At 42.2% G+C, this 26,228-nt stretch overlaps 1 protein-coding gene and 1 long non-coding RNA gene across 6 annotated transcripts in view; one reads left to right on the forward strand and one right to left on the reverse strand.

The window, feature by feature from the left end:
* Window positions 1–9,014, forward strand: part of PIGN (phosphatidylinositol glycan anchor biosynthesis class N) — a 100,232-nt gene extending 91,218 nt beyond the window's left edge. For 4 of the 5 annotated variants that reach the window (XM_049619768.1, XM_049619767.1, XM_049619770.1 and 1 more), the window contains 2 exons: window positions 298–350; window positions 8,704–9,014. In XM_049619768.1, the coding sequence (XP_049475725.1) occupies window positions 298–350; window positions 8,704–8,827 (177 nt within the window). In that variant the 3' untranslated portion in view covers window positions 8,828–9,014. The remainder of the gene's footprint in view (window positions 1–297; window positions 351–8,703) is intronic. The other variant, XM_049619771.1, reaches the window with a different exon arrangement.
* LOC125914485 (uncharacterized) lies at window positions 350–26,228 on the reverse strand. Its single transcript, XR_007455320.1, has 4 exons — window positions 25,800–26,228; window positions 9,337–9,514; window positions 3,139–3,215; window positions 350–649 (listed from the first exon to the last, which is right to left on the reverse strand). It is a non-coding gene; the product is annotated as an uncharacterized LOC125914485 (long non-coding RNA).

The following is a 26,228-nucleotide window of genomic DNA, read 5'->3' on the forward strand; positions in this document are numbered from 1 at the left end:
GGGGCCATGAGTTCAAGCCCCACATTGGGCATAGAGCTTACTGAAAAAAGAATTAAGTTAGTTATCTTTATTTCTAGTTATTCATAAATGTCACTTTCATGTTCATTTGAATGGTAATGCTATACCTAGCTTTAGTCCAAGGAAAAATTCCTGGAAAGGGCATATTCTTCTAGCTTCTAGTTAGATATTGGTTATAAGAGGTCAGAAATCTGAAACCCATAATCCTAAAACATTGTTTTTCAGCTGAATCCAAATACCTTTGTTTTTGATGGAGCCCTATTTTGTTTTATTTTACAGCATTTTTTCTTCTTGGTCAAGGATTATGGCAGCTGGCTTGATATTGGAACAAGGTGCAGTATATATTCATGTAGAAATTCTTAACAGTACGGTAAAAAAAAAAAAAAGTAACTTGATACCTTAGTAGAAGGTGCCAGTTTGAGTTTTGAGGTAAGCATAGCAAGTAGCAATTATTTTAAACCTTTGGAAGTGAGACCCATCTCTCCAATTCTCGGCATTTTCTTGGGACAGTGTAGGGATCGATGGGAACCCTGGAGAGCAGGGAAGGTGCAAGAGACACTGCTTGAATCCGACCGGGATTTTCAGAGAAGGTCACTTCCAGAATCTGCGTGTTCTCCATATCTGTCAATCTCTTTAGAGAAATGATGCTACTCAGTTGAAGTATGAAGTTTATGTGGCAGTTTCAATTGCATGTAATCATTATCTGCCCCTTAGAATCTTTAATATGAGAACATTTAATGTGGGAAACATACACCAGTGTTATTTAAAGTATAATCTGAACCAAAAGTCTGTTTTTTTCTTTGTTGTGATTTGACTGTGAATGATTGCTGTAATCTGTTACATTTCTTCTCTTTGAAAGAAAGAGAGTGGGAGCACGAGTGGGGGAGGGACAGAGAAGGGAGGAGAGAGAATCCCAAGCAGGCTCCACACTGTCAGCACAGAGCTTGACATGGGGCTTAAACCCATGAACTGTGAGATCATGACCTGAGCTGAGATCAAGAGTCAGATGCTTAACTGACTGAGCTACCCAAGCAGCCCTAGACTGATTCTGTTTCATTCAGTCAACATTCATTCAGCACTTGCGTTGCTGGGAATTGTGTAGGCCTGGGTGAGACTGTTAGATCTTCTCTCCTTTCTTCCTACCTCTTAGGCAGCTCACTCCCGGTACTGCCTCGTTATTCATAGACGTGTTTGCCTCCCTGCCTCATCCGATTTGAATCTCTTTCATTCGATGTGTGCCAGGCATGTAAAGGTCCTCCCTAGGCCATTTTGTTTTCACTGCTCTTAAGCTTGAATGCTTAGGGAACGTTTTGGTGTCTCCTCCTCTGATCCCAAAGTGTCCAGACAAGATAACGGGTCAGAGCATGAGCTTTAGACCAGGGCAGCTAGGGTTGAACAGTTTCTGCCACATTTTAGCTGAGAGACCATCTGCAAGAGATCTAATCCCTCTCACCTCTCCCCTGTCTTGTGTAGTCGTCCGAATGAATTACTCCATGTAGAGTATTTAGCACAGTGTCCAGCATCTAATAAGCTTCAGTAAAGGCAACTATTAGTATTGATGTTATTCTAGTCTTTATCCTTCACACTGCTTCTTGTGTTTGACATACTTCCCTTTACTCTCCAAAGTTTGATTAATTTGTTTTCATCTTAGACATAGGCCAGAATTTTGTTTGGAACATATTCTTGTTAAATATAGTATTTTTGTGTGAGACTTCTAGGTTGTTTTTTTTGGTTTTTTGGGGGTTTTTTTTTTTGTTTTTTTTAGAAAGAGAGTGTGTGTGTGATCAGGGAGACAGGGGCAGAGGGAAAGAGAGCATTTTAAGCAGACCATGCTCAGCACAGAGCCCGATGCAGAGCTCGATCCTACAATCCTGGGAATATGACCTGAGTCAAAATCAAGGGTCGGACACTCAACCAACTGAGCCACCCAGGCACCCCTTTTCATCTTATTTTTAATTGTGGTAAAATACAGATAATAAAATTTACCATCTTAATGTTTTTTAAGTGTGCAGTCCAGCAGCATTAACTTCATTCCTACTGTGTAGGAATGTGATTATCACCATCACCCATCTCTAGCACCGAGAGTTAGGGTGAGCCTGACTGTAGAAGAGAATGCGGGCACTTTTGGGGTAATGGAAATGTTCTGCACCTTAACAGTGATGATGGTCACCTGGGTGCACCATTCGTCAATACTCATCTAACTGGACACTTAAAAATTAGTTCCATTTTCCTACATATAAATTATACGTCAAAATTGACTCAGAAGGACAAATAGAAGAAAAACTGGCTAATAGCAAACAGATCTAAAATTGAAGCGAGTGGGTTATAGTATAAGCAGGCTCAGTTCTCCTCTTTCCTAGCAGGGACTGAATATATTATGTTTTAAGTCGATGTATCAGTTAACAGCACCATAAAGACATTCATGTTCAGGAGGTAAAGCACCAGAAGACCTAAAAAGGGAAGTGACTAAAGCAGCCACCCTGAGAAGCGGGTAAGGAGGAAGGAGGACTGTTGGTTTTCATTATAAATCTTTCTCCACTATTTTGTGTTTTTAGCACTGCATGTGTAACTGATAAAAATGAAAGGAAAATGGATAAATGAGATGGGAGATCAGGAAATAGAGTCATAAGTGTAGAGCTCTTTCTAGCTCAGTTAGAAAGGAAAGGAGAGGGGCTGCTAGGTGGCTCAATCGGATAAGCGTCCGACGTGGGCTCAGGTCATGATCTCACGGTTCGGGGGTCCGGGCCCTGCGTCAGGCTCTGTGCTGACAGCTTGGAGCCTGGAGCCTGCTTCGGATTCTATGTCTCACTGTCCCTCTGCCCGCCCCGACTTGCACTTTGTCTCTCTCTCTCTCAAAAATAAACATCAAGAAAATTAAAAGAAAAGAAAGAAAAGGAGAAACATGGAGCAGAACCACATGGAACACCCTCACTTCTCTCTAGGATTTTATTGTCATTTCATTTAACTCATGAGCACGAGGAATATCATAGTCGGAAGGGATGAATGTCCCTAGATACATCAATGCTAATTACCCGTTGTCAAAGCTGGGGTTCTGGAGCCCGTATTGGGGTCCAAATGGAGTAAGCTTATTTGCAGAGTAGAATAGAGGCCGAGACTTACCCACAGGGTCAGAGCATGGCCGTGGACTGCAACACAGTGACCGCACGCCCAGTAGTTGGTTATTTGAGATCGGGGTCCTGAAAGACATGAGGAAGGCAGTTCGGAGACCAGGGAATCGGTTTACGTGGGTAAAAGGCAAAATAGGACAGAAGCTGGAACTTAAGTGGGAGGTCCAGGATGTCAGCCAGAGGATTGCCCCAGTCATACCTCGGCCACAAATAACCTACATTGGTGCCGCGCTGCAGTGTTTACGGTGTCTGCTAACACGATATTTCATGTGATCTTTACCACAACGCTGTCAGGTAGACATTTTCCACAGGAGCTGTATTTCCTGCCTTCATTTTAGAGATGAGGACACTGTGGCCCTACGGAGACTGTGACTTGTAGAGAAGGCTGCACAGGTCCGCAGGACGGCACCTGACGAGCCGCCGTGGTCTGTAGTATCCCCACTGCCTGTCGCTGCCTCTACTTGCGGTGAATTTCCCAAAGCCTTTGTTGTGTACCTCTGCTAAGCCCTTTTTTAAAAATGGCTTTGTGTCTGATCCTGTTTGTGATTGTTGCAAAGGAACCATTCAGTGCAGAGTTTTGAGCACTGTACATTTAGGATTTAAAGGAGGAAGAAATATCGATGAGGAGGGAAGGAGCCAAAAGTAGTTGAGTCTGCCCTTTGAGGCACAAAAGTTTTCAATTTTTACGCAGTCCAATTTGCCTATTTTTGTTACCTGTGCTTGCGTGATCTTTTTTCAGAGTCTTTGAGCCATTGCAAAACTTGTACTTAACATCTAGCATGACGTTCTCCCTGGCACTTGCATGGTACCTCCAGGCCTATTTCCCGCATTCCTTTACACAACCATCATGGGAATAAAGTGTTCATCAGAGCACAAGATAATTGCAGAAAGAGAGACTATAGACGCATAAGACAAGCATTGAGCATCATTCACACCAAGGGAAACAGAATGGTGCATTAGCACCCACGGGTCAGGAACGCTTTGATGACCCCCACCCACTCTGCAGGGCTAGCCAGGAGAAAAGGATGTTAACTCCATGTTTCATGCTATAATTTACTTATGATATTTATGAAAAATTATATAATTGGTTAATGCTACAGAGGGTTAAGAACTACGCTGTAGAAATATTTTGTGCTAATAGTATTTTTTTGTAATGGGAGCTGCCCTTCACATATGGTGACCACATGTACACGTTTATCTGGAAGGGTCCTGGTTTATGTCTGGTGTCCTGGTATAATCCTTACACCCTCATCGATAGAGCGTTAAAATCCAGAGGGGATGGAAAGGTGATAAAGGCATAGGCAGTTAATTAAGTTAGGTTAAACCGCACTTCAGCTCCATCTCAGGGCTTTGCCCTCACAGATCTAACTCCCTTCGGTGAAATGGGGTGCTTGCCCTGAGAGACTTCTCGAAGGCAGGTGAAATAGGAGACTTCAGAGCTCGGTTCTCTTCATCAGGCTGACGGCAGTGCCTCATAAGTCCCCACACACTCCCCTGGTCACCCCTTGCTCTGCTCTGCTCGTCTTCTTTGTCCCATATTATAATGTCCAAAACATGCCCTCGTAAGGAAGGAAGATGGTTGCAGAGGGGCGTGGGGGGTGGCAGGGGTTGGGATGGAGAAACAACCTGAAATCTGAGTTAGAGAAATTAGGCTTTCTAACGGAATCACCCGGACTGGGGCTGTAGCGGGACGATTTTGTTTTGCCGCTTCGCCTGTTGACAAGTTAGAATTCTGTCATCTTCTCTTGGTGTCCTGTGTAGCGGTAACGGCACACACCGCCTCGGCGAGCCGTGTGGTTCAGGCTCTGGTGGGCAGGAGTTGTTCATGCATCTTTGTCGGCATCCAATTTCTTTTTTAATTTTTTTTTAATGTTTATTTATTTTTGAGAGAGAGAGAGAGTGGGGAGGGGCAGAGAGCGAGGGAGACACAGAATCCAAAGCAGGCTCCAGGCTCCGAGCCGTCAGCACAGAGCCTGACGCGGGGCTCGAACCCACAAGCCGTGAGATCATGAGCTGAGCCGAAGTCGGACGCCTAACCGACTGAGCCACCCAGGCGCCCTGGCATCTAATTTATTGCGAGGAAGAGGCTTGGATAATGGCTGGAAAAGAGGCTTCAAGAGACCGAGCTAAAGCACCATACAATCAGGTTCACATATCAAAAGCTCATTGTTGTACTTTTTCCTGCATTCTGTTTGTGAGAAAGTTGCTTTTTAAGTTTTGGGTTTCTCATTATTCCTGTGTGAACGTATATATGAAAAGCTGAGTTGTTTCTTATCATGTTGCAGATGTTACTAAACTTATTGGCAGTGTTTCCTTACCAGGCCCGAGTTATTTGAATTATGCTCCTGCGGTAGTTTTCCTTTGTGACTAATTTTACTTCTAAACTCCTTTTTATTAGTAATACAGTTAATAACTCCAGCTCTAATATGCCTGTTATACACAGGGATGGAATGTTGTCCTTTTGTCCTTACTAAGTGATTGCTTTATGAACACAGAAAAGGTGAGACTGTGTCCCAGGATTCTCGAGGGGACTGGGAGCTCACCAGCCCTGCGGATGTGGTCTGCGTGTGGCTACGATGGTCATAGTGTCAGCGTGGCGATTGCAGTGGGTTTTCAAAATAGGTTTGCGAGATTCCTCAGCAATTAGTTTCAGGTTAACAAATAAGTAATAGTTTCTTTAAAAATAAAGATTGTAGGGGCGCCTGGGTGTCTCAGTTGGTTAAGTGTGTGAACTCTTGATTTCGGCTCAAGTCATGATCTCTTAGTTCGTGAGTTTGAGTCCTGCATCAGGCTCCGCACCTACGGTGTGGAGCCTGCTTGGGATTCTCTCTCTCCTTCTCTGTCTCTCTCTCTCTCCCTCTCTCTCAAAATAAATGAAATTTTTTAAAACTTTTAAAAATAAATAAATAAAGATTGTGTTGGGATGCCTGAGTGGCTCACTCAGTTTAAGTGCCTGACTCTTGATGTCGACTCAGGTTGTGATCTCGCAGTTCATGAGTTCAAGCCCCAGATTAGGCTCGGTACCTAGTGTGGAACCTGCTTGCGATTCTCTGTCTGTCTGTCTCTCAAATAAACTTAAAAAAAAGTAAAGATTGTATTATTAGGGCCTGAGACGGTATTTGCGTTTATGCGTATAGGCCAATATGTTTCAAAATGCATCTTCTGAGCAGATTTTATCAGAGTTAAACTGAGACTCTTACAGGAATCTACTCCAGCCAGTGTCGTCAGCTGAGCCTGTGGTTCTCTGGAGGACCTTGTGGCATCAGGTGTTCTTTTAACAGCCGTGTGAAAAATATTCTGCCCAGGCCATAAAACTGAGCTGGGCTGACAGAGCTACAATGTAGTATTTTCTTCTTTTGATCTTTTATACTGTATCTTCATTCATAGCAGGTCATAAACTTAACAGAGTACTGCCTTTTATATGGTGTCCTGAAAGAAGTGCATTTCTTAAAACTAGAGAAAAAGTCCTTTGAGGTCATTTTCATAACTATAAAAACATATTCAAATTTATGTTCTAAATGTGTTGGTGTGAAGTGAATAGAGGCGGGATCATCGGTTTGATTGGTTTGATTTGCTAGTGGTGTTCATTTGGAGTTGTTTCCTGCACTGTTGTTATACTTCATCAAAATACAGACGATGACGGGCGCCTGGGTGGCTCAGTCGGTTAAACGCCCAGCTTCTGCTAAAGTCATGAACTCACGGTCCGTGAGTTCCAGCCCCACATCGGGCTCTGTGCTGACGGCCCAGAGCCTGGAGCCTGCTTCGGATTCTGTGTCTCCCCTTCTATCTCTGCCCCTCCCCAGCTTGAACTCTGTGTGTGTGTGTCTCTCTCTCTTTCAAAAATAAATAAAAACATTAAAAAATTGAACAAAAATACAGACGGCCACTCGAGTGTCATTTCTCTTTAGATATAATGATAACTTCTCATGTTCAATACTACTTTAATATCCTCCGAAATATCACCAATAAGTGCGATAAAATATCTTTACTCTTATAATGAATACTAAGCTTTATTAAAAATCAGTGATTCTCAAACTTGTCTTCTCCAGTACATCCGACAGATTTGACCTGCTTCCGTTGCCCCTTACCCTGATTGAAAAGTACAATCAACCTTTTATCTATCACCCCTTGTACAGGCTGAATAGGCCTTCCTGGCGATTCTATACGCCCCTCCACACAGACACCCTGTCCCTCTACCAATCACACATGTACACCTTGAGAATTGCTGATTTAAATGATGTCAGAATAGTCAAGGCGAGAGAGTGGGAACAGCCAAACTCATTTACAGTTGAAATTGAATGCTTCTTTAACTCTGGTGTGCTGAGAGGATACCAAGACCTGATTGATGGAACATATCACAAGCTGAATGCCTTATGGCTCAATTGCATGAAGGTGATGAGCTTCACGACTGTTTCCTGCCAATAATGTTAGCTTAAATGGGCCCAAAGTTTGTGATTTCAGGCCACTCGAAGGAGATAAGTGATCTATAAAATACCTCTTATAAACAGACTTCCATTAAATTTAGGGATAGTCACCTATCTACTGGTGTCATGAAACTTACCTTGTTAAGAAACCAAGTCATATTTAATATTTATTTGTTTTAAAGTAATTTAGGAGCACCTGGGTGGCTTAGTCAGCTAAGGGTCCAACTCTTGCTTTTGGCTCAGGTCATGATCTCACGGTTTGTGGGATCGAGCCCCAAGTGGGGGTCCACGCTCTTAGCCCGCTCACGTGCGTGCTCTCTTCTCCCTCTTTCTCAAAATAAATAAATAAGCTTTTTAAACAATTTAAAATATTAAAAGCATTTAAAATAATTGAAAGTGTTAAAAGTGATAAAAGGTCTAAAAAAGCAGAATCTGGGAGATAGTAGCTTTGACTTAGAGATTCATAAAGAAATGTATCCTTTTTCCTTTGTTTAGATTCCTTGACTGAAACATTTACTTCCCTGAATTTGAATTTGGGTAACGTTTTTGGGGGTGGGGGGAGGGTAGCTGGTAGTTTCGTTGAAGTACTTCTAACTTCCATCAAAGCACAGAATGGTGTGCTCTAAAATGCCAAACCACTAAACCTGGGGATATCTTGGGGAGTCTGTGGATGTTATTCAGAGGGAGCAAGAATTAGAGGCCGAAAATTGTCTTTGTTTCTAAAAGCTGGATTTGGAAATTCAGTTTCTATCGGTGACAAAGACACAGGCAGTGCCAATACCAATCAGACATTTTCATAACACGTTGCAGTTATTGGACATACCTCAAAATATTTGTGCTCATCACTGCTTCTGTGACAAATTGGTTTTTTAACGTTTTGATACCTATTTCCAGGTCATCGGGGTACCTGACTGGCTCAGTTCAAAGAGCATGTGACTCTTGCTCTCGGGGTTATGAGCTGGGTGTAGAGAGTACTAGAAATAAGTATATAGATAAACTTAAGAACGATCACTGGTATCTTTTTTAATTCTGTGTATTTTATGTATACATTTAGAAACAGTATTTAGAGAGCTCTCCTCTTTCCCATGTGTGTTGTGTCTTCCTGCAACATGTTTCTCTTTCTCTTTCTGTAGCATCAGCCACTACGTGATTGTCATGTCCATGACCATCGTTCTGGTGTTTCTCAACGGCCTGGCCCACCTGCTCACGACAAAGAAACTCAGACTCTGTGGCAAACCCAAAAGCCACCTCATATGATGTTGCCCAAGCCATCATTCAACATCTGGATCCTGCTTCCCGTTCTCCTTTTACACTAAACTCTTATCAAGGATTCAGTAAGAAAATGGACATTGATATACAGCATATTCTGCTCCTACAGAGAAAAAGACATGCGGAAGTCTGAGTTTACAGGTTATCTGCAATAAAGGAGCTTCCATTTTCTTGAGTTTCTGTGTGTGTCAAATAGTGGTTCTGTCTGTGGAAGGGCATCGTGGACTTTCTCCATTTTCAGTTTCTTCCTTTAGCTGTCGGCCCCTCTCACTGAGCTTTTTTAGAGCACCTGGAACAGTCGGCTCAGCAACCGCGCAGCGTCCCCTAGATGCGGCCGAGAATGTGCTCCCGTGGGAGCGGTGCTGCTCACGTCCACGGCCAGCACTGGCTGAGCTTGGAGCAGGTCACCCGGCTGCACCACAAATCTTTATCGGCGCTCAGCCCTGGTTTTGCAAGGAATGATCACGCTAGAAAGAGAATCAGGATCTGTTCCTTACCGAAGCTTCAGTAGAAACAGTGTTGGCAGGCGTTTGCCATTTTCCCTCGGAGTGCAGCGACACTGTCTTCTTAGTGCTCTTCAGGGTTTTCATAGTGTCCCAGCCAGGTGCAGGTTGACCGTCCCTTTTTGTTTTCCTTTTTTTTTTTTTTTCCATTTCTGGATTCCCATTGGAATTTCTGTAGATAGAAAGGTAGAAAATACTTGGTATTTGTGTCTGATTCAGGGAAAAATTTTTAAAGGATTAATTTTTACTTGTAGACTCCGTATCTGTTACCCGCATAGCTTTTAGCACATATTGTTTCAACAGAATTCTTTAAGTCAGTGTTAAACTTTCTGACCATATCATAGGAATAAGTGTTAAAATTGCTTATCTTTCTGGTTGGAAGATTCTAGCCCAAAGGCGTAGAGTCCTCTCACTAAATTTAAATTTCCATTTGTAAACTAATTCTAATGGACAGAATAGTTTGAGAGTAATTTTTATTTGGGTTTTTCATAAAGTGACCTTTATGTATCACTGTAGACTTGGCCTTTAGCCCATTGTGTGCCGGTAGATTTTGGCTGATGCTAAGCTTTGCTAGTCTGCGTCCCATTTTTTAAAAAATTCTTTTTGAGTTAAATTATTGCATTACTAGTTCACATTAATGACCAGGAAGCCCCCTACAAAATACTATCTTTTTTAAATTGGCCGGTGAGTGAACAAATACAATTTAGAAGATTCAAAAAGCAGTTTGGCAAAACGCACTTTCTTAATTTCTGCTTACAATGAAGTGCGGTAATAAGTCGTGATAGTACTTCATGTACCAATGACAGCACTATGGTACAAGAAAAGAAAGAGACGCAGATTTCAGTGTAAGACCACTTGCATCCGTGTCTGATATAAAATCTTGCTGGACAATTAAGCAGCTGCTGTCACGGATGATGGTATTGGCAGATACGGAACCCGTGAACTTTGACGTTGCTTCAGGATTTTTAATCGTTTTTTTTCACAACTCAGCGAAAATCGACTTTATAAACACCATTTAACTCCTTTTATGCCTAGTTTTACCTTCCATCTTTTCCCAGATTTCCACACAGAGGAATTAATGAATATTTTATTATGACATTGTAAAAGGTGCTCAGCGATTTGCCTTTATGTTGCTCTTTGAAGCACGTCTTCATGTTGTCCTGTGTCCATGTGAGCTGACAAAAGAGCGATGTGTACTTGCAGCCGTGGGCTCGCCTTGCCGCACTGTTACCTGGACCCCTCAGACTTTTGGGAACAGAGATCTAGACAGGCCTTTTCTGTTGTGCATCTTATCAAATATCTTAGTGTTTTGAAATGCATATTTTTACATTGAATAACAGAAAAAATAAATATTATTTAAATGTATTTCTGTTTAAGTCATTTACTTTTTCATTCTAACTATTAATACCAGATTTCCAAATCAAACTTAAGACATTTGCTAGTTAGCATTTGCTTAAATTAGGAATTGCTATGGGAATTAAAGGCGGCATATCAGGTTGAGAAAATACTGAACAAAAAAGCCATGGTATGTCACGTGGACCGTGGATAAACCTTGGAGGATACTCTAAGGATTTAGGAAACTACCCGCAGTCTATTCATAATTAACCAATGTTTTAATTCTCTGTATTATTATATTTAGTATGCACTATTTAGAACACAAATGTCTTGGCACAAAAACAGACACTCAGATCAATGGAACAGAATAGAGAACCCAGAAATGGACCCACAAACGTATGGCCAACTAATCTTTGACAAAGCAGGAAAGAATATCCAATGGAATCAAGACAGTCTCTTCAGCAAGTGGTGCTGGGAAAACTGGACGGCGACACACAGAAAAATGAACCTGGACCACCTTCTTACAACATACACAAAAATAAACTCAAAATGGATGAAAGACCTCAATGTAAGACAGGAAGCCATCAAAACCCTCGAGGAGAAAGCAGGCAAAAACCTCTTTGACCTTGGCCACAGCAACTTCTCACTCAACACGTCTCCGGAGGCCAGGGAAACAAAAGCAAAAATGAACTATTGGGACCTCATCAAAAAAAAACTTCTGCACAGCGAAGGAAACAATCAGCAAAACTGAAAGGCAACCAACAGAATGGGAGAAGATATTTGCAAACGACATACCAGATAAAGGGTTAGTATCCAAAATCTATAAAGAACTTATCAAACTCAACACCCAAAAAAACAAATAATCCAGTGAAGAAATGGGCAAAAGACATGAATAGACACTTCTCCTAAGAAGACATCCAGATGGCCAACCGACACGTGAAAAAATGCTCAACCTCATGCATCATCAGGGAAATACAAATCAAAACTACAATGAGATACCACCTCACACCTGTCAGAATGGCTAACATTAACAACTCAGGCAACAACAGATGTTGGTGAGAATGCGGAGAAAGAGGATCTCTTTTGCATTGTTGGTGGGAATGCAAGCTGGGGCAGCCACTCTAGAAAACAGTATGGAGGTTCCTCAAAAAATTAAAAATGTGGGGCGCCTGGGTGGCTCAGTCGGTTAGGCGTCCGACTTCAGCTCAGGACACGATCTCGCGGTCTGTGAGTTCGAGCCCTGTGTCGGGCTCTGGGCTGACGGCTCAGAGCCTGGAGCCTGCTTCCGATTCTGTGTCTCCCTCTCTCTCTGCCCCTCTCCCGTTCATGCTCTGTCTCTCTCTGTCTCAAAGATAAACATTAAAGAAAAAAATTTAAAATGTTAAAAAAGGGATACAGTTATGTTGTTTCGAAGGGGCACATGCACCCCAATATTTATAGCAGCACTAGCAACAATAGCTGAAGTATGGCAAGAGCCCAAATGTCCATTGATGGATGAATGGATAAAGAATGTATATATATATATATATATATACACATTCTTTATCCATATATACATATATATACATATATATGTACACACATATATACATATATATGTACACACACATATATACATATATGTATATATACACATATATATGTATATATATGTATATATATACACACATATATATCCATACATATATGTATGTATATGTGTGTGTGTGTGTATATATATATATATATGTATATATATATATACACATATACAAAATGGAGTATTAGCAATCAAAAAGAATGAAATCTTGCCATTTGCAATTATGTGGATGGAACTAGAGGGTATTATGGTAAGTGAAATTAGAGAAAGACAAATATCATATGAATTCACTCATATGAGGAATTTAAGATACAAAACAGAGGAACATGAAGGAAAGGAAGCAAAAATAATATAAAAACGGGGGGGGGGGGCATCAGCTCTGCAGGGGAGAGCCTGGTGAGCTCCTATATCTACCCTAGACACCGGCTGGTCAAGGGGCCTGAAGAGAGTGAGCTAAATTGACTCAGTCATTTGGGGCGGACCCCCCCCCCCCACCATCCTTCGGGCAGTTCCAAGGACTCCTCTAAGGGACCAGAGAGAACCTGGTAATTTCTCACCTTTCCAGAGTCGTTCTTTATATATTGACATTTTCTCATCCTCTGTAAGATGCTTTGAAATGGGATTGTTATGGTACGTGTTTTCAGTACTATGGTAACATGTTGTAGCATTTTCACATTTCTGCATCAGCATGGTATGTAAAAAAGGTAGATGAGATTTCTGCACTTAATACAGTACAGAATAACTCATTCTATAACAAGGGTATTTGAGAAGTAATGTATCACTTACTAATTTCTTTAGAGACACAAACAGATCACAACTATTTTCAACTCGAACTGCAGTATTTATTTGCTGCCTAGCATTTCTCAAAGTATGTCCCTTAGAACATCGGTTACTTAGGATACAGATGTCATAATAAAAAGGGTTCCCTGATCAAATATATTTGAGAAGCACTTGGTCAAACAAAGTTAGTAGGTGTATTTATTGTAGTACTTAGGGAATTTAACTTGATCTACGCATTATGGAGGGAGAAAGATCGCAGTACACCAGCAGCTTCTACTTGCTTGGCTGGAGACCTATCTTAAAGTCTCCCCTCCAACTGGCGAGCATACTTTAGAAATGTTGTCATATACTTTGACACTTAAAACCTTAGTTTGTCACACTGTTTTGGGGTGTTGCATGTTTAATTGAATCTGTTTTCCTGAAAAGATTTTAACCCCTAATGTGGGAAAACTTTAAAATGTACTAGCAATTTGGGGTGCCTGGGTGGCTCAATCGGTTCAGCATCTGACTCTGGATTTCAGCTCAGGTCATGATTTCACAGGTTCATGAGTTTGAGCCCCATGTTGGGCTCTGTGCTGGCAGTGCAGAGCCTACTTGGGATTCTGTCTCTCTCTCCCCCCCACCCCCTCAGTTTCTGCCCCTCCTCTGCTTGTGCTCTCTCTCTCTCTCTCTCTCAAAATAAATACACTTAAAAAGTGTACTAGCAACTTTACTTGCCTCTGTATAAATTATGCCTATGATGATTTAGTCTTTCATGTGGGACCCTTCAGTAGTACCATATGGATGGCATCCAGTCCATCACAGATCATCAGACAGCCCTGATAGAATCTGGACTAAGTCTTTATACCATAAATTTATAGCCTTTACCAGAAAAATAAAAATCACAGCAAATATTGGCTTACTCTCTTGCGACTTGCCTACAAAAGACGATTACGAAAGTTTTATGCCTTCCTTGGGTTTTCTCTTTTATTTATTTCTCTCTTGCCCTGTTTTCTCTTTTCATGTCACTCCTCTCTCTCAACCATGTTCGAACCCGGTGTGTATACAAATAATGGGTTTTCTTCACGAATTGGTTCCCATCGGTTCTGATGTTCAGTGTAGACATGGTGTGAGTATACAGCGCTCAGCTGTGCCAATGTCTGCTTGGCACTCTTTCCTCGGGACTAAGTCTGCCTCCATTGTTAACCGTGTATCTCTGGCAGGAGCCAAGTGGTTTCTTATGACTTTTCCTTCACCATAGTTGACAAATTTAGAGGTGCATATCTGACCCAATCTGGGCCAATCTGAGTTCTTTGCAAGATTTTCAAGCTAGAAAGGAGAGAAAATTTCTAAGATGCAAAGTTCAGGAGCTATTGATGGTTAGGTTGGATTGAGATACTCTAGATACCTTGTAATAGGTAACTTTCCATCACATGCTTATCTGACAAAAAGAAGGATTATTTTTACAGTGATTCCTAAGGACAGCAGATAAGGACCATTCCAAAACTCCACTTAAAATGCTGATTTTTGTATATTCTTTTTACCTTATGCTTTCTAGATTGGAAATCAATGGGACAGAATAGTTCAGTGATGTTCTTCACAGATCTCTGTGGCTCTGCCCTCTGCTGCCCAAGTTCCCTTTGTTCCAACCATCTTGGAACCCTTCCCATTCATTTCCAACATAATTTTGTCTCGATCTCCTGTGACTTGCATCCAAGAGCGTTAATTGATGTGCATGCCTTGAATGTGTTTGTACAAGTAACTCTTCAATGTTTAGTGCAATTTATATTTATGGCTTTTTAAAAAATTATGGTAAAACTTACAAAGTGCCAGGCCCTGTTTAAATGGTTTACACATACTGAACTATTTAATCCTCGTAACAACCCCGTGAAGTAGGTATTATTATACCATTTTACAGATGGGAAAACTGAAGCCCAGGGTGATTTATAAAGATCCCACGACTAGTATAAGACTGGCAGGCTGGCTTTGCTTTTACATTTTCAACAGACGGTTGCTGCCGAAACATTATATCCTGGAATCTGCATACGAGCATTTGTAGATTTTTGCTTCCGAAAGCACAGTCACTGTACCCAAGCAGGTGACATGAAAACTAGACTCTGCAGTTGTGTGTGCATAATCAAGGGTAAACAGCACGATTAAGAAAACATACTTTTGAAGTTGCCTACACGTCTGTAATAGGCATGTGACACGCTTACACCGGATTCTTCACATTTGAGGCAAATGCCAGCTGTCTTCCAAGTGGTATATAAAGCAAAAGGAGCAAAGTTTCCTCACTTTTATTTCATTAGCATTATAATAAGAAAGGGAATATTTGCTGACTGTTTCAAGCACTTGAAGTTTTGTAAAGACCTGAAAGTCCAGAGTGTGCTTAGTGTAGTGGGTCAAATTGTGGCCGCTGGAAAGATATGTCCACACCCTAACCCTGTGAATGTGACCTTATTTAGGAAGACGGTCATTGCAGATATAATTAAGGGTTTTGAGATGAAATCACTCTGGATTATCCGGGGGCGGGGGGGGGGGGGCATAAATCCAATAGCAAGTGTCCTTGTGAGAGAAGAAATGACGTGAAGACAGAGGCAGTGATGTAGCCACAAGGCAAGAAAAGCCAGGGGCCACCAGAAGCTGGGAGACGCCAGGAAGGATCTTCCCTTCGGGACTTCAGAAGGAGGGTTTCCCCCAGCAACCTTGATTTACAACTTCTGGGCTCCAGAACTCTGAGAGAATAAATTTTCATTGTTTTAAGCCACCCAGTTGGTGATAATTTGTTATGGCACCCCTAGGAAATGAATATATATGGGGAATTTAGCTTTACAGAATCAGACTGAATCACGGCACTTGCATGGCTAATCCATAAAGTTTTCTGGATCACGAGTTTGAGTACCATAGTTCACCCTAAAATGTGGATATAAAGATATCAGCGCGTAAACTTAGGGGTGGAGTTAAACACTCTTTAATGTCAAGATTGCTGATGATTTTTTTCTGGAATATTTCAGCCATATTTTTCTGGAAGTAAAGAGCTCCTTAGACTTTCCATTTCCCTTCAATATTTTTGGTGTTTATGCATCTGGATTCAGTTGAAACCAGAAAGTGGAAAGCTTGTCATAAATCTGGTTGTCTTTCAAACCTTTGCCCTCGGGCTTATTTGAGAAGAGTCTTCACCCTCCTTAACACCACGGCATCCATGACCTAATCCAGAATGCAGGAGGGAATTTTCCCACAGGAGCCCTGCACACAAATCCTCTCAGTCTTGATCCAGATTTGGCGTGAACTAGACATGCCACCACAGGCCCCGTGACAGGGCCTGGCACCATCACAAGAACATTCCTTGAACCTTAGAGTGAAGCCTTCAAGTGATGTTTCCTTTGTTAAGCCACGAATTTTGTGTAATGTTAACTGACACTCCGGTTTATAAGATCCTATCTCATGTCAGTCCGATGGTTGGAGCTGCTGTTCTTAATGCTTCCGGGGCCTCAGAGCCTGACCAAACTCACCGGGGTCTAAGATGGGAGTATAATGAGGTGAGGGCCGGTTAGCCGTCCCCTGGATTGGAGAACTTGTGTGGCCAGAGTTTTACCGGTTTCCTTGTTTTACCTGGGGGACCTGCTCCTCCACGAGGTGGACAGAGCTGGTGGGGCCTGGATGGCATTACCAGTTTGGCCTAGCGAGGTGAAGCTTTGATGAGAACTGAAGATGCGCGTGACCCCTGTTGCTGCATTAGATGCAGTTCTGTCAACGGCTAGTCACTGCCTCCTGCAGAGAACTGTCTGCTCTCCTCATCCCTGGTGACCCCAGCTCCCAGCTGTTACTGTTGCTTTTCTGATTGGCAATTTGAGGTTCTGGCCTTGCTCCTGAATAGATCCCGGGCTGTAGCAGTCACCAGTACTGAATACCCTATTCTCTTATTCAGCAAATTCAGCTTCTTCAGACTGAGCCGGTTCACCTGTCAACAGAGCAAAAACTCTTTCCTTCAAGAAAGAAAAGTTTTTCTTCCTTTCATGCATCTGTCTGCCCAACCATTCTTCCGTTCACCCCAGCACCCCTGGGTCTCCCTACAAAAAGCTTTCCTTGAGTCCTTGTGTGTCAGCTCTGAGGTTGGGTGAAGGAACCCAAGTTGGTTAAAATCCAATACTGACTTTACAATCCCATTCTCAGGCTTTGCAGGTGGACAGAAAAGCTAGCAGGAGAAAGATTTAAAAAAAAAAAAAAAAAAAAGAGGGAAGGATCGAAGGTATTCTCTGGATCGGTTTACCCAGGAAGGCAGCAAAAATGAAAAGTGGTATAAAGCCATCAGAAACATGGAACAAATCTGGGGTGCCTGGGTGGTTAAGCTTCCAACTCTTAATTTCAGTTCAAGTCATGATCTCAGGGTTCGTGAGATTGGGCCCCATGTTGGGCTCTGCACTGACAGCTCAGAGCCTGATTGGGATTCTCTCTCTCCCCTTCTCTTTCTGCCCCTCCCGCATCTGTATGCGTGTGCTCTCTGTCTCTCAAAATAAATAAACTTAAAAGAAAAGAAAAGAAAGAAAGAAAGAAGAAAGAAAGAAAGAAAAAAGGGACATGGAAGAGATCTTCCACCAATGCTTCTTACTGCCCGCTTCCTGTCCCAATCAGAATCATGTTACTGCTTGGGAGAGCTCTGGGGAGAATGACGTAGAAGGCTCATGGTAGTGACTCACCAAAGTCACCAGCAGCCTCCACAACGCCCCATCACTGGCTTGCCCGAGTCTGTGTCGTGCTTGAATTTTCCATAGTCTTTGCTTGTGGCCGCCATTTTATAGCCTTACCACGTCTGTGCTGCATTTCACATGGAGACATGATGGTGCCCATCTACTTATCCAAAGGACAAACATGTTGAATTGCTTTGGGGGAATCAGGGTGAGGTTGCTATCTACGAAGACCTTTTTTCTTTTTCCCTCTGATGGCAGCTTCCTTACTTGGGAGGCAAACCCCAAACCTTGGCTTTGTTAGATCCATATTCTAAAGACTAAGAAAACAGAATTGGGTGGTTGCTATGCAAGAAACAGTAACATGTCTTACTTGGAACAAAACTCCAGAGACTTTGAACTACCTGAAAATTTAGATCATTTTCAAAATGGCACTTCGTTCAGAGTTGTCATCCTTTATCGCACAGTGCTTTTCAGTTTGAATAATTAGAATCGCAGTATGGACAAGAAGGAGTAGAAACTTGCTTCTAAAAGCTTAAGCAGAAAATTCCTGAAAATTTGCCAAGAAGACTATTTTTGCCAGCTACTGCCACGTAAACAATGGCATTTCCTTCAACTAACATGTTTTCAGAGGCTTTTAATTTCTTCTGTTTCTTTTTAGAGTAGATGGTCTAAATGGCCTAAGCCTGTCAAGATGGTTTGACTCATTGTTTCAGGGTTGCTGACACCTTGGAAGGACAGATGGATAAATTCGGTGCATCCCCCTGTTATGTTGCTGCTCTTGTAGGTTCTGCCATAACCAGCGCCAAAGAAAGACTCCCCCAGGAGGGCCAGGTATACAAAGGCCTGAAACACCTCACAAGCCTCAGGCATTCTTATCCTCATCCTCACTGTCACCAGGGGCAGTGGGGGAGGGAGTTGGAAGCGAATTTGCCAGGATCTACCTGTGGGTCACAGAACCCGGTGCTGGCAACAGCCTGGCTGCAGGAGGGCGCAGTTTAAGCAAGGATATTGGAATTTAATATGTGCTGTTGGGGGGCAAGGGGGGGGTGCATTTAAATAAAAATAAGTATTTATCATCTCGGTGTCTTTTTAAAAGCTTGTCCCTCAGGGGAAGCCTCCTTCCCAAGCCACCCTGCTTTGCACACTGGCGGTTGTTCTGGTTTCACACTTGGTCTGTGACGACAAAAGTGTCACCTCCTTCCTCCTCTGGAAACTTGTGATGTGTCTGTCAAGTCCCCAAAGCAGATCCATTCTGGAATGTCTTTTGACAGGATGGCCGCGGAGGAAAGCTTATTGCATACATTGTGAATAACAGACATCAAACTCTATGTTATGGTTATTACCCGAGACACTTTTAAAGTAGATCACTCTCCAGTTTGAAAGGTTTGGCTTTTTAAGGGGGCCTGCAGGCTGCTATTTATCTTGGCTCTTCTGCCTGTATTGGGATAATTTGTCTTTGGTTAGTTCTTGGGGCGGTGGAGTCTGTACTAATCAGACACAGAATGAGACTTTTCACTTGCTTTTGAAATTCAGGGGGATGCCATTCTTTAGAGTTTATAATCCTTTAGCTTCCCAGACCCTTTGATTGTCTGCCTACTTCTAATTTATTTATTTATTTATTGAGAGAAATAGAGTGAATGGGGGAGGGGCGGAGAAAGAGGGGGAGACAGAGAGAGAATCCCAAGCAGGCTCCACACTTATCAGTGCAGAGTCCGATGCAGGGCTCGAACTCACGAACTGTGAGGTCATGACCTGAGCTGAAACCAAGAGTTGGGTGCTGATTTTCTTCCTACTTTTAAGTGATCTCTTGAAAAGGCATAAAATAGCATTAAACTATATTCTGTCATGTAGATCTCCACATTCACATTTCTGGAGCTGAGAATACTATTTCTTATTACCTAAGTATTCTGTGTAATTCTTCTGTCCCTTTAACAAAGATTTACTGGGTTCTTACCACGTGCTACCGACATTGCAGCAAATGACAGAGATATAGACAGATCACTGGGCTCTCATGATATATGTGATATAACTAATATATATCCCAAGCTCTGTGGGAGCCCAGAGGGAAACTGATAACTTCTGACAAGGTGGAAAGAAATTGGGGGAGATCTCACAGTCGTTAATACTTGAAGTAAGCCTTTTGGGGACAGTTATCATTAACCCAGACGGGTTTGAGACACATGGATGGCAATCATCTAGGTAAAAGACTGACTGAGCCTGAATTCAGACAAATCTTTTGCAGGTTGTTGAATCGACAGTAATTTCATGAAGGACGAACTTCACAGGTAGTTCCTCGGTCCCGAGGTCACTATGTAAATACAAGATGCACATCATGAGCACTGACCAGTCATGTTACTCCTTTCAAAGTCTGTCAGTGGGTCAGGTGGTCGACGCACGTCGGTTATTCAGTTCGTACGCAGACAGCAATGCGTGTCATTCTGTTGCCTCTTTGTCTCCCAGTGATAAAACCACATGACCTCTTACAAAAATGGATAATCATAAGAGGGAATTGACCAATAAAGATGAAATTGTGACAAAGAAACCAAAAGTGACAGCACTGTAAACGAAATCCGAATCAAACATAAATGGGTTATGAAGTGCCTGGGTGGCTCAGCTGGTTAAGCATCCGACTCTTGATTTCAGCTCCGGTCAGGATCTCACGGTTCATGGGATCGAGCTCCCCTGCTTTTTTTAAAACAAGATGCTAAGTTTGTGGTGATTATGCAGCAAAAGAAAACTTAAACACTTCATGACAGTTGCCAGTAAAAGTTGACTTCATTTGCTTCACAGAAATTCTGGTAGAGGACTTCTTTCCAGAGGAGAAAATGGACTGGTTTACCAGTAGCTCCTGTATAAAGTCAGGGCTTCCAAATCTCAATGTTTCTTCTGCTACAACACCCCCCTACACACACACACACACACACACACACACACACACATACACACACACACACTGAGTGTGAAGGCAACACCTGACACTCTTCATATCACCCAGTGGGACTGCAGCTCAGAGAAAGGAGGTGGTTATATCACTGTAGCTACATTATTGCCACGTGTATTAAACTGTCTTTTGCCTGTGGCTCAGAAGTCTTCTGTCTGGGTCTATGAAGATACCTTGTTAGCTTGCAATCAGAGTAACATCTTAAAACCTTACAGGGATCTTGACATGACCTATGCCACAATTTGTTTCTTTACCCATCTTTTAATGGACATTTGCGTTGTTTCCAGTTTGGAATTGTTATAAATAAAGCTGCGATCGACATCTGTATGTAAGTTTTTGAACATGTGAACGTATACTTCCTTTTCTCTTGGATAATTACCTAGGAGTAGAATGGCTGGATCATATGGTAGGTGTATGTTTATTTTTTAAATATGTTTTCAAACTGTATTCCAAAGTGTTTGTACCAGTCTTTAGTCCCACCAAAAGAGTGTAAGAGTCCTGGTTCCTTGCCAACACTTGACATGGTCTTTTTACATTTTAACCATTCTAATAGGCGTGTAGTGGAATCTCACTGTGGTTTGTGTTTGCATTTCTCTAATGACTACTGTGTTAATATGCTAATGCCAGTATATCTTCTTTGGTGAGGTGTCCATTCAAATATTTTGCCCATTACAAAATAGAGCTGTTTAAAAGATCTATATGTAGGTCTTTCTCTGCTAATTGCATCATCTCTGTCATTTCTAGGTCTTTCAATTAGCTGTTTTCCTCCTGGTTGTGGATCATATCTTACGGCTTCTTCACATGTCTGGAAATTACGGATCGTAAGCTAGCTATGGGTGCTACACAGTTGAGTGTTTAGACTCTGTTGCTTCTTTAATACAGTGTGGAATTTTGCTCTGGCTCGTGGTGAATTTGTAGATCATCTTGATATGTTCAAGGGCTGTTTTAGAGCTGTGTCAGTGTCAGTCTAGAATAGCCTCTCTGGGGTCTCTATTGAGTAGCCAGGGCCAATGACATTTCTCCACTCTGACTGGCCAGTCTTTGAACATGACCCAGACCTATGTAGGCTCCAGTACTTGCTCAGTCCTGCAGCATCTTGGATCAGCCTCATGGTGTCTTGTCCTAAGATGAGTAGCCTGATATTTAGCCAAAGACTCAAGGGCCCCCCCCCCCACCGCCCGCAGATATCTGGAACTCTCCCTGCATAACTCCCTTCTCTATGTACCTTGCCCTGCACTTTCCAACTCTCTTACTAGTCCAAACTTCCAATTTCTTTCTCCTCAGCTCAGCAAGACCACTGTTCTCCGTTTGGCTTCCTCCTTGTAACATAGTCTAAAAAGTGCCTGCAGAAAGGGTATCATGGGACACCTCTCTTAGGGATCACAGACTTGTGCTGCCTTTTGCCCAACTTCTGGAAACCATAATTCCATGTGCTTTGTCTAGTGTTAGAGTTGTTCTCTGTAGGAGAGCTAGTCCAGTAGCAATTAATCTGCTGTGGCCAGAAGCAGAATCCCAAATGTGCTGTAATGAGGAATTTCCTTTAGAAAGGCAGGTCAGGGAGGACCTCTCCAAGGAACAGATGATGACTAGGGTATCAAGCTGTGGAGCAGTGGGTCACCTGCCTCCTAAAGGGAGCCCTGTTTTGCCTCCTAACTGGTTCCTCTGAGATGAAGGGAAAAAAGGGTTATTTCAATAAATTTAAAGACAATTTGCTTTGTTTTTGGTTTTCAGCAAAATCATAAAGTTAAATGTGTTTCGAGCTGGTTCCCGGTAGGGTCCCCTAGCTGTTTACATTCAGGATGTGGTATTTTTTTAAACTATGTGTTCTGTTAGTCTATAAAGTAAAAACCCTAATGTGGTTAATGAAGTGTCTTGAGGGAACATTCAGCTTTGAAAACGATGTCCCTCTCTGGCAAAAAGGAGGATTAAGCCCTCCAAACATTAAAAGCACCAGGTAGCGCCAGACTCTCATTTTGTGTCAAGAGGTGAGTTGACTGGGTTCGGATATTCACTGTGCCCGCTACAGTTGCCACTCTGGGCCAGGTCCTTGACTCCTCTGGGCTGTGTGTGTATTTTTTCCTCTATAAACCAAAGTGTTAGACTAGCTTCTTTCTGGCTCCAAGGAAACGAGGAGAAGGCTTTTGTTCCATGTACCTGGTTTTAGAATCAGTCTGTCGGATGTGGATCTGAACCTTGGAACCGCTCCCTCTGGAGCCCCAGTTTTCTCATCTTAAAAACTGCATTCACGTTAAGGTTATTATGAGGACAAATGATAGCAAGCAGTGAACTTAAGCCTGGGGCCTGGCATGACAGAGAAGTCTGTGGTAGGCTACAAAAAAATGAAACTTCTAGAGTAATGAGTGGGAAGTAAGCATTATATGGCCTGTGGGTACCGGGTTGGTAGTTCTACAAGTTCAGGCTGATGGCCGTGTGTAGCCTTGGTGAATGTAAGGCTTAAATAAGAAAGGAGTAACTCCAAGCACTTGAAAAGTGAAGGAGGCAATGATTTTTACATGTGTATGGATCAAACGGAATTATTTCACGGAACATGTGCACAAGCGATTCCCTTAGGGCCGGAAAACGCAGCCAACAGCTGTTTCTATTTTGGTCTTCGACTTGCTCTCTCCCTCTGCCAGCCTCCTAGCTCCACCAGATTGGCTGGAGGTCATCCAGGGGGACTTTGTTAAGCTTCCTTTCCTCAGGGAAGTAGGAACCCACTGTGCTTTCTCTGTAGATTCTCAGAGATTCCTCTGTTCTTGATTTCATGTCCTAATGGCCATCACTTCCCAGATGGCTCGGAGCTGGTCCCTGGAGTTTTGAGCTATTGTCACAGGCTCTGACTGCTCTTCTCTCATGGGGGAAAGGAATCAACAGGGGAAAACAGGTAAAGTCTTGTAACAGACTCCGTTGTTTGCTGCTGACCCAGTATCGATTACCCTTCCCTGTTTTACTAACTCAGGGTGGCCTGCTAAAATATAGACCTCAGTCTTTGTGGTTAAGGTGAAACGGTCTGTCCAATGAGATGTAAGAGCAGGCTGCCTGGGGAGGCTTTTGGGAATGCTCCTTATAAAGGGGTTGACTCAACAGGCCACGCCTTTTGCACTTTCCTTTCACCTTTTCTGGAGGTGGAGGACACTTCTTATAAACGTGGTGCTAAAGGCCATGCTTGGCCTGAAAATGAAGGAACGGACAGCAAGAAACAGGGCAGGTTGCTGGTAGCCCCAGGGAGCTGCCAGACCAGCCCTGGATGACCACTCCTGGACTCCTTCTTCTATGACAATAATAAAACCCCTGCTTTGTTTAAGCCCCTGTTTAGTTGGTTTTTCCATTATTTTCAGTATGCAAGCCTAAGTGAACCTCCTTTAAGTGTGAAATTGAGATAAATATTTGTTTCTATACATGGATAAACTCTTTGGCATAGGAGGTACGTAAGCAAAGGCTCAATGGTCATTACTCAGGGATGCCTAAGGGAGTCCTCCAGGAAGTGGGGAGTTGAATTTGTCAGAAAAGCAGCACATCAGCCTATAAAGAAAATCATTTGAGGGGTGCCTGGCTGGCTTAGTTCATAGAGCATTCAACTCTTGATCTTGGGATTGTGAGTTCAAGCCCCATATTGGGTGTAGAGAGTACTTAAAAAATAAATCACAACTAAAAAAAATCATTGGAGATAAAGGTGGCTTCTGGCACCTCAAAGTGAGATTCTAATTACAGTGAAATAAAATTTCTTTATTATTTTATCACTTAAGGAAGGTACAACTGATGTATGTGATATATTTCTGCTTCCCACATTTTTTCAAATCCATGAAGATTTAAAAAGAAACTTGTAAAAAAAAAACCTGCCAATTTAGGAAACAGAACTGTCATACAGTGTATTAAGTACACCTTAATTAAAAAAGGGGTTGTTTCAGGGCGCCTGGGTGGCTCAGTCGGTTAAGCGTCTGACTCTTGATTTTGGTGCAGGTCGTGATCTCAGGGTTAATGGGATAGAGCCCCATGTTGGGCTCTGTGCTGGCAGCATGGAGCCTGCTTGGGATTCTCTTGCCCCCTCTGTCTTTGCCCCTCCCCTGCTCACACGTGTGCTTGCTCTCTCTCTCTTTCTCAAAACAAATAAACTTAAAAAGATGGATTGTTTCATGTCTACTCTTAGGGGACTTCTAATTAGTCATGACAAGTTCAACACATGTTTATCTTGATTCCTTCTTGGAACCTCACTAAAATTAAAGAAATAAAAATACAGAAACCCACAAAGACAAAGAGAGGATAAGAGGTGAGAGAGGCAGGCAAGAGAAGTTGAGAAGTTTTTACAGAAGATGGAGAAGGGATGGACAAGAAGGGAAATTAGTGGAGGAGAAGAACATAAAAATTAGTGCCTGCAACCTAGAGCTAACATACTTAATGGTGAAATATAGGCTTCCTGCCTATGGTTGGGAAGGAGACAAGAATGCCTGATACTGATTTTTCTACTCCTATTCAACATTGTATTGGAGGTACAATGAAACTTAAAATAATACCATTTATAATAATAACTCAAAACCACAGATGCCTAGCAACAAACCTGTTACATGTTTTTTTTAAAAATTGCTTTGTAAAAACTATATAATATCATTAAAAGAAACTAAGAATATTGAACTAAATGGAAGGAATTACCATGTTTGTGGTTGGGAAGAGAGAATAAAGAGACCATTTTGTAAAGTTGTAATTCTTCCCAAATTAATTTATAGGTTCAGTGCAATTCCAATCAAAATCCCAGCAGGCCATGTTGTGGAAATTGTCAAGCTGATTCTAAACTTACATGGAAATGCAAAGGGTCAGCAGTAGTGTAGAAACGGGCAAATTTATTCTAAAATCACAATTACTATAATGTTGGTATAAGGTGAATCAACAGAGTAGTAGAAAAGAATAGAATATTCAGGAATAAACTCACATATATAAGGATCCTGAGAGCAGTGAAAGAAAGGCAATTTTTCAATACAAATGGTGTTGTGTCAATTGGATATCCATATGGGAATAAAATGTGTCTTGATTCATACCTCACACCATATTTAAAAAGGCAGTTCCAAGGACATTGTAGGGAAAGGAAAGCCACAATGCTAGAAGAAAAGATAGGCACAAAAGTCACTAAGTATATGGGAAAATATTGACGTTTTGGACTTACATTAAAATTAAGAACTTCTAGGGGCACCTGTCTGGCTCAGCGGGTAGAACACGTGACTCTTGATTGCCAAGTCGTTAGTTCGAGCCCCACCTTGGGTGTAGAGTTTACTCAAAAAGGAATAAAAACATACAATCTTTTTTTAAAAAAATTAAGAACTTCTGTTCATAAAAAGACTCCATTATGTTAGTCAAAAGGGAAGCTTTTAAAGAGTCAGAAAAGATACTTGCAATACATGTAATTGGCCGAGGGCTTATGTCAAGAACATACCGTTTCTTCAAATCCACAAGGAAAAGGGCACAAGCTAGTTAACAAGAGACTCGCTGATGTTAAATAACTTCTTCAAAGGCGGAACAATATACAGTAGTCTCCCTTGACCTTCAGTTCCGCGCTTTCGGCGGTCTCGGTTACCTGGACGACCGCAGCCGGAAG

The sequence above is a fragment of the Panthera uncia genome (genome assembly GCF_023721935.1).
Source record: "Panthera uncia isolate 11264 chromosome D3 unlocalized genomic scaffold, Puncia_PCG_1.0 HiC_scaffold_8, whole genome shotgun sequence".
In the NCBI taxonomy this organism is placed as follows: Eukaryota; Metazoa; Chordata; class Mammalia; order Carnivora; family Felidae; genus Panthera; species Panthera uncia.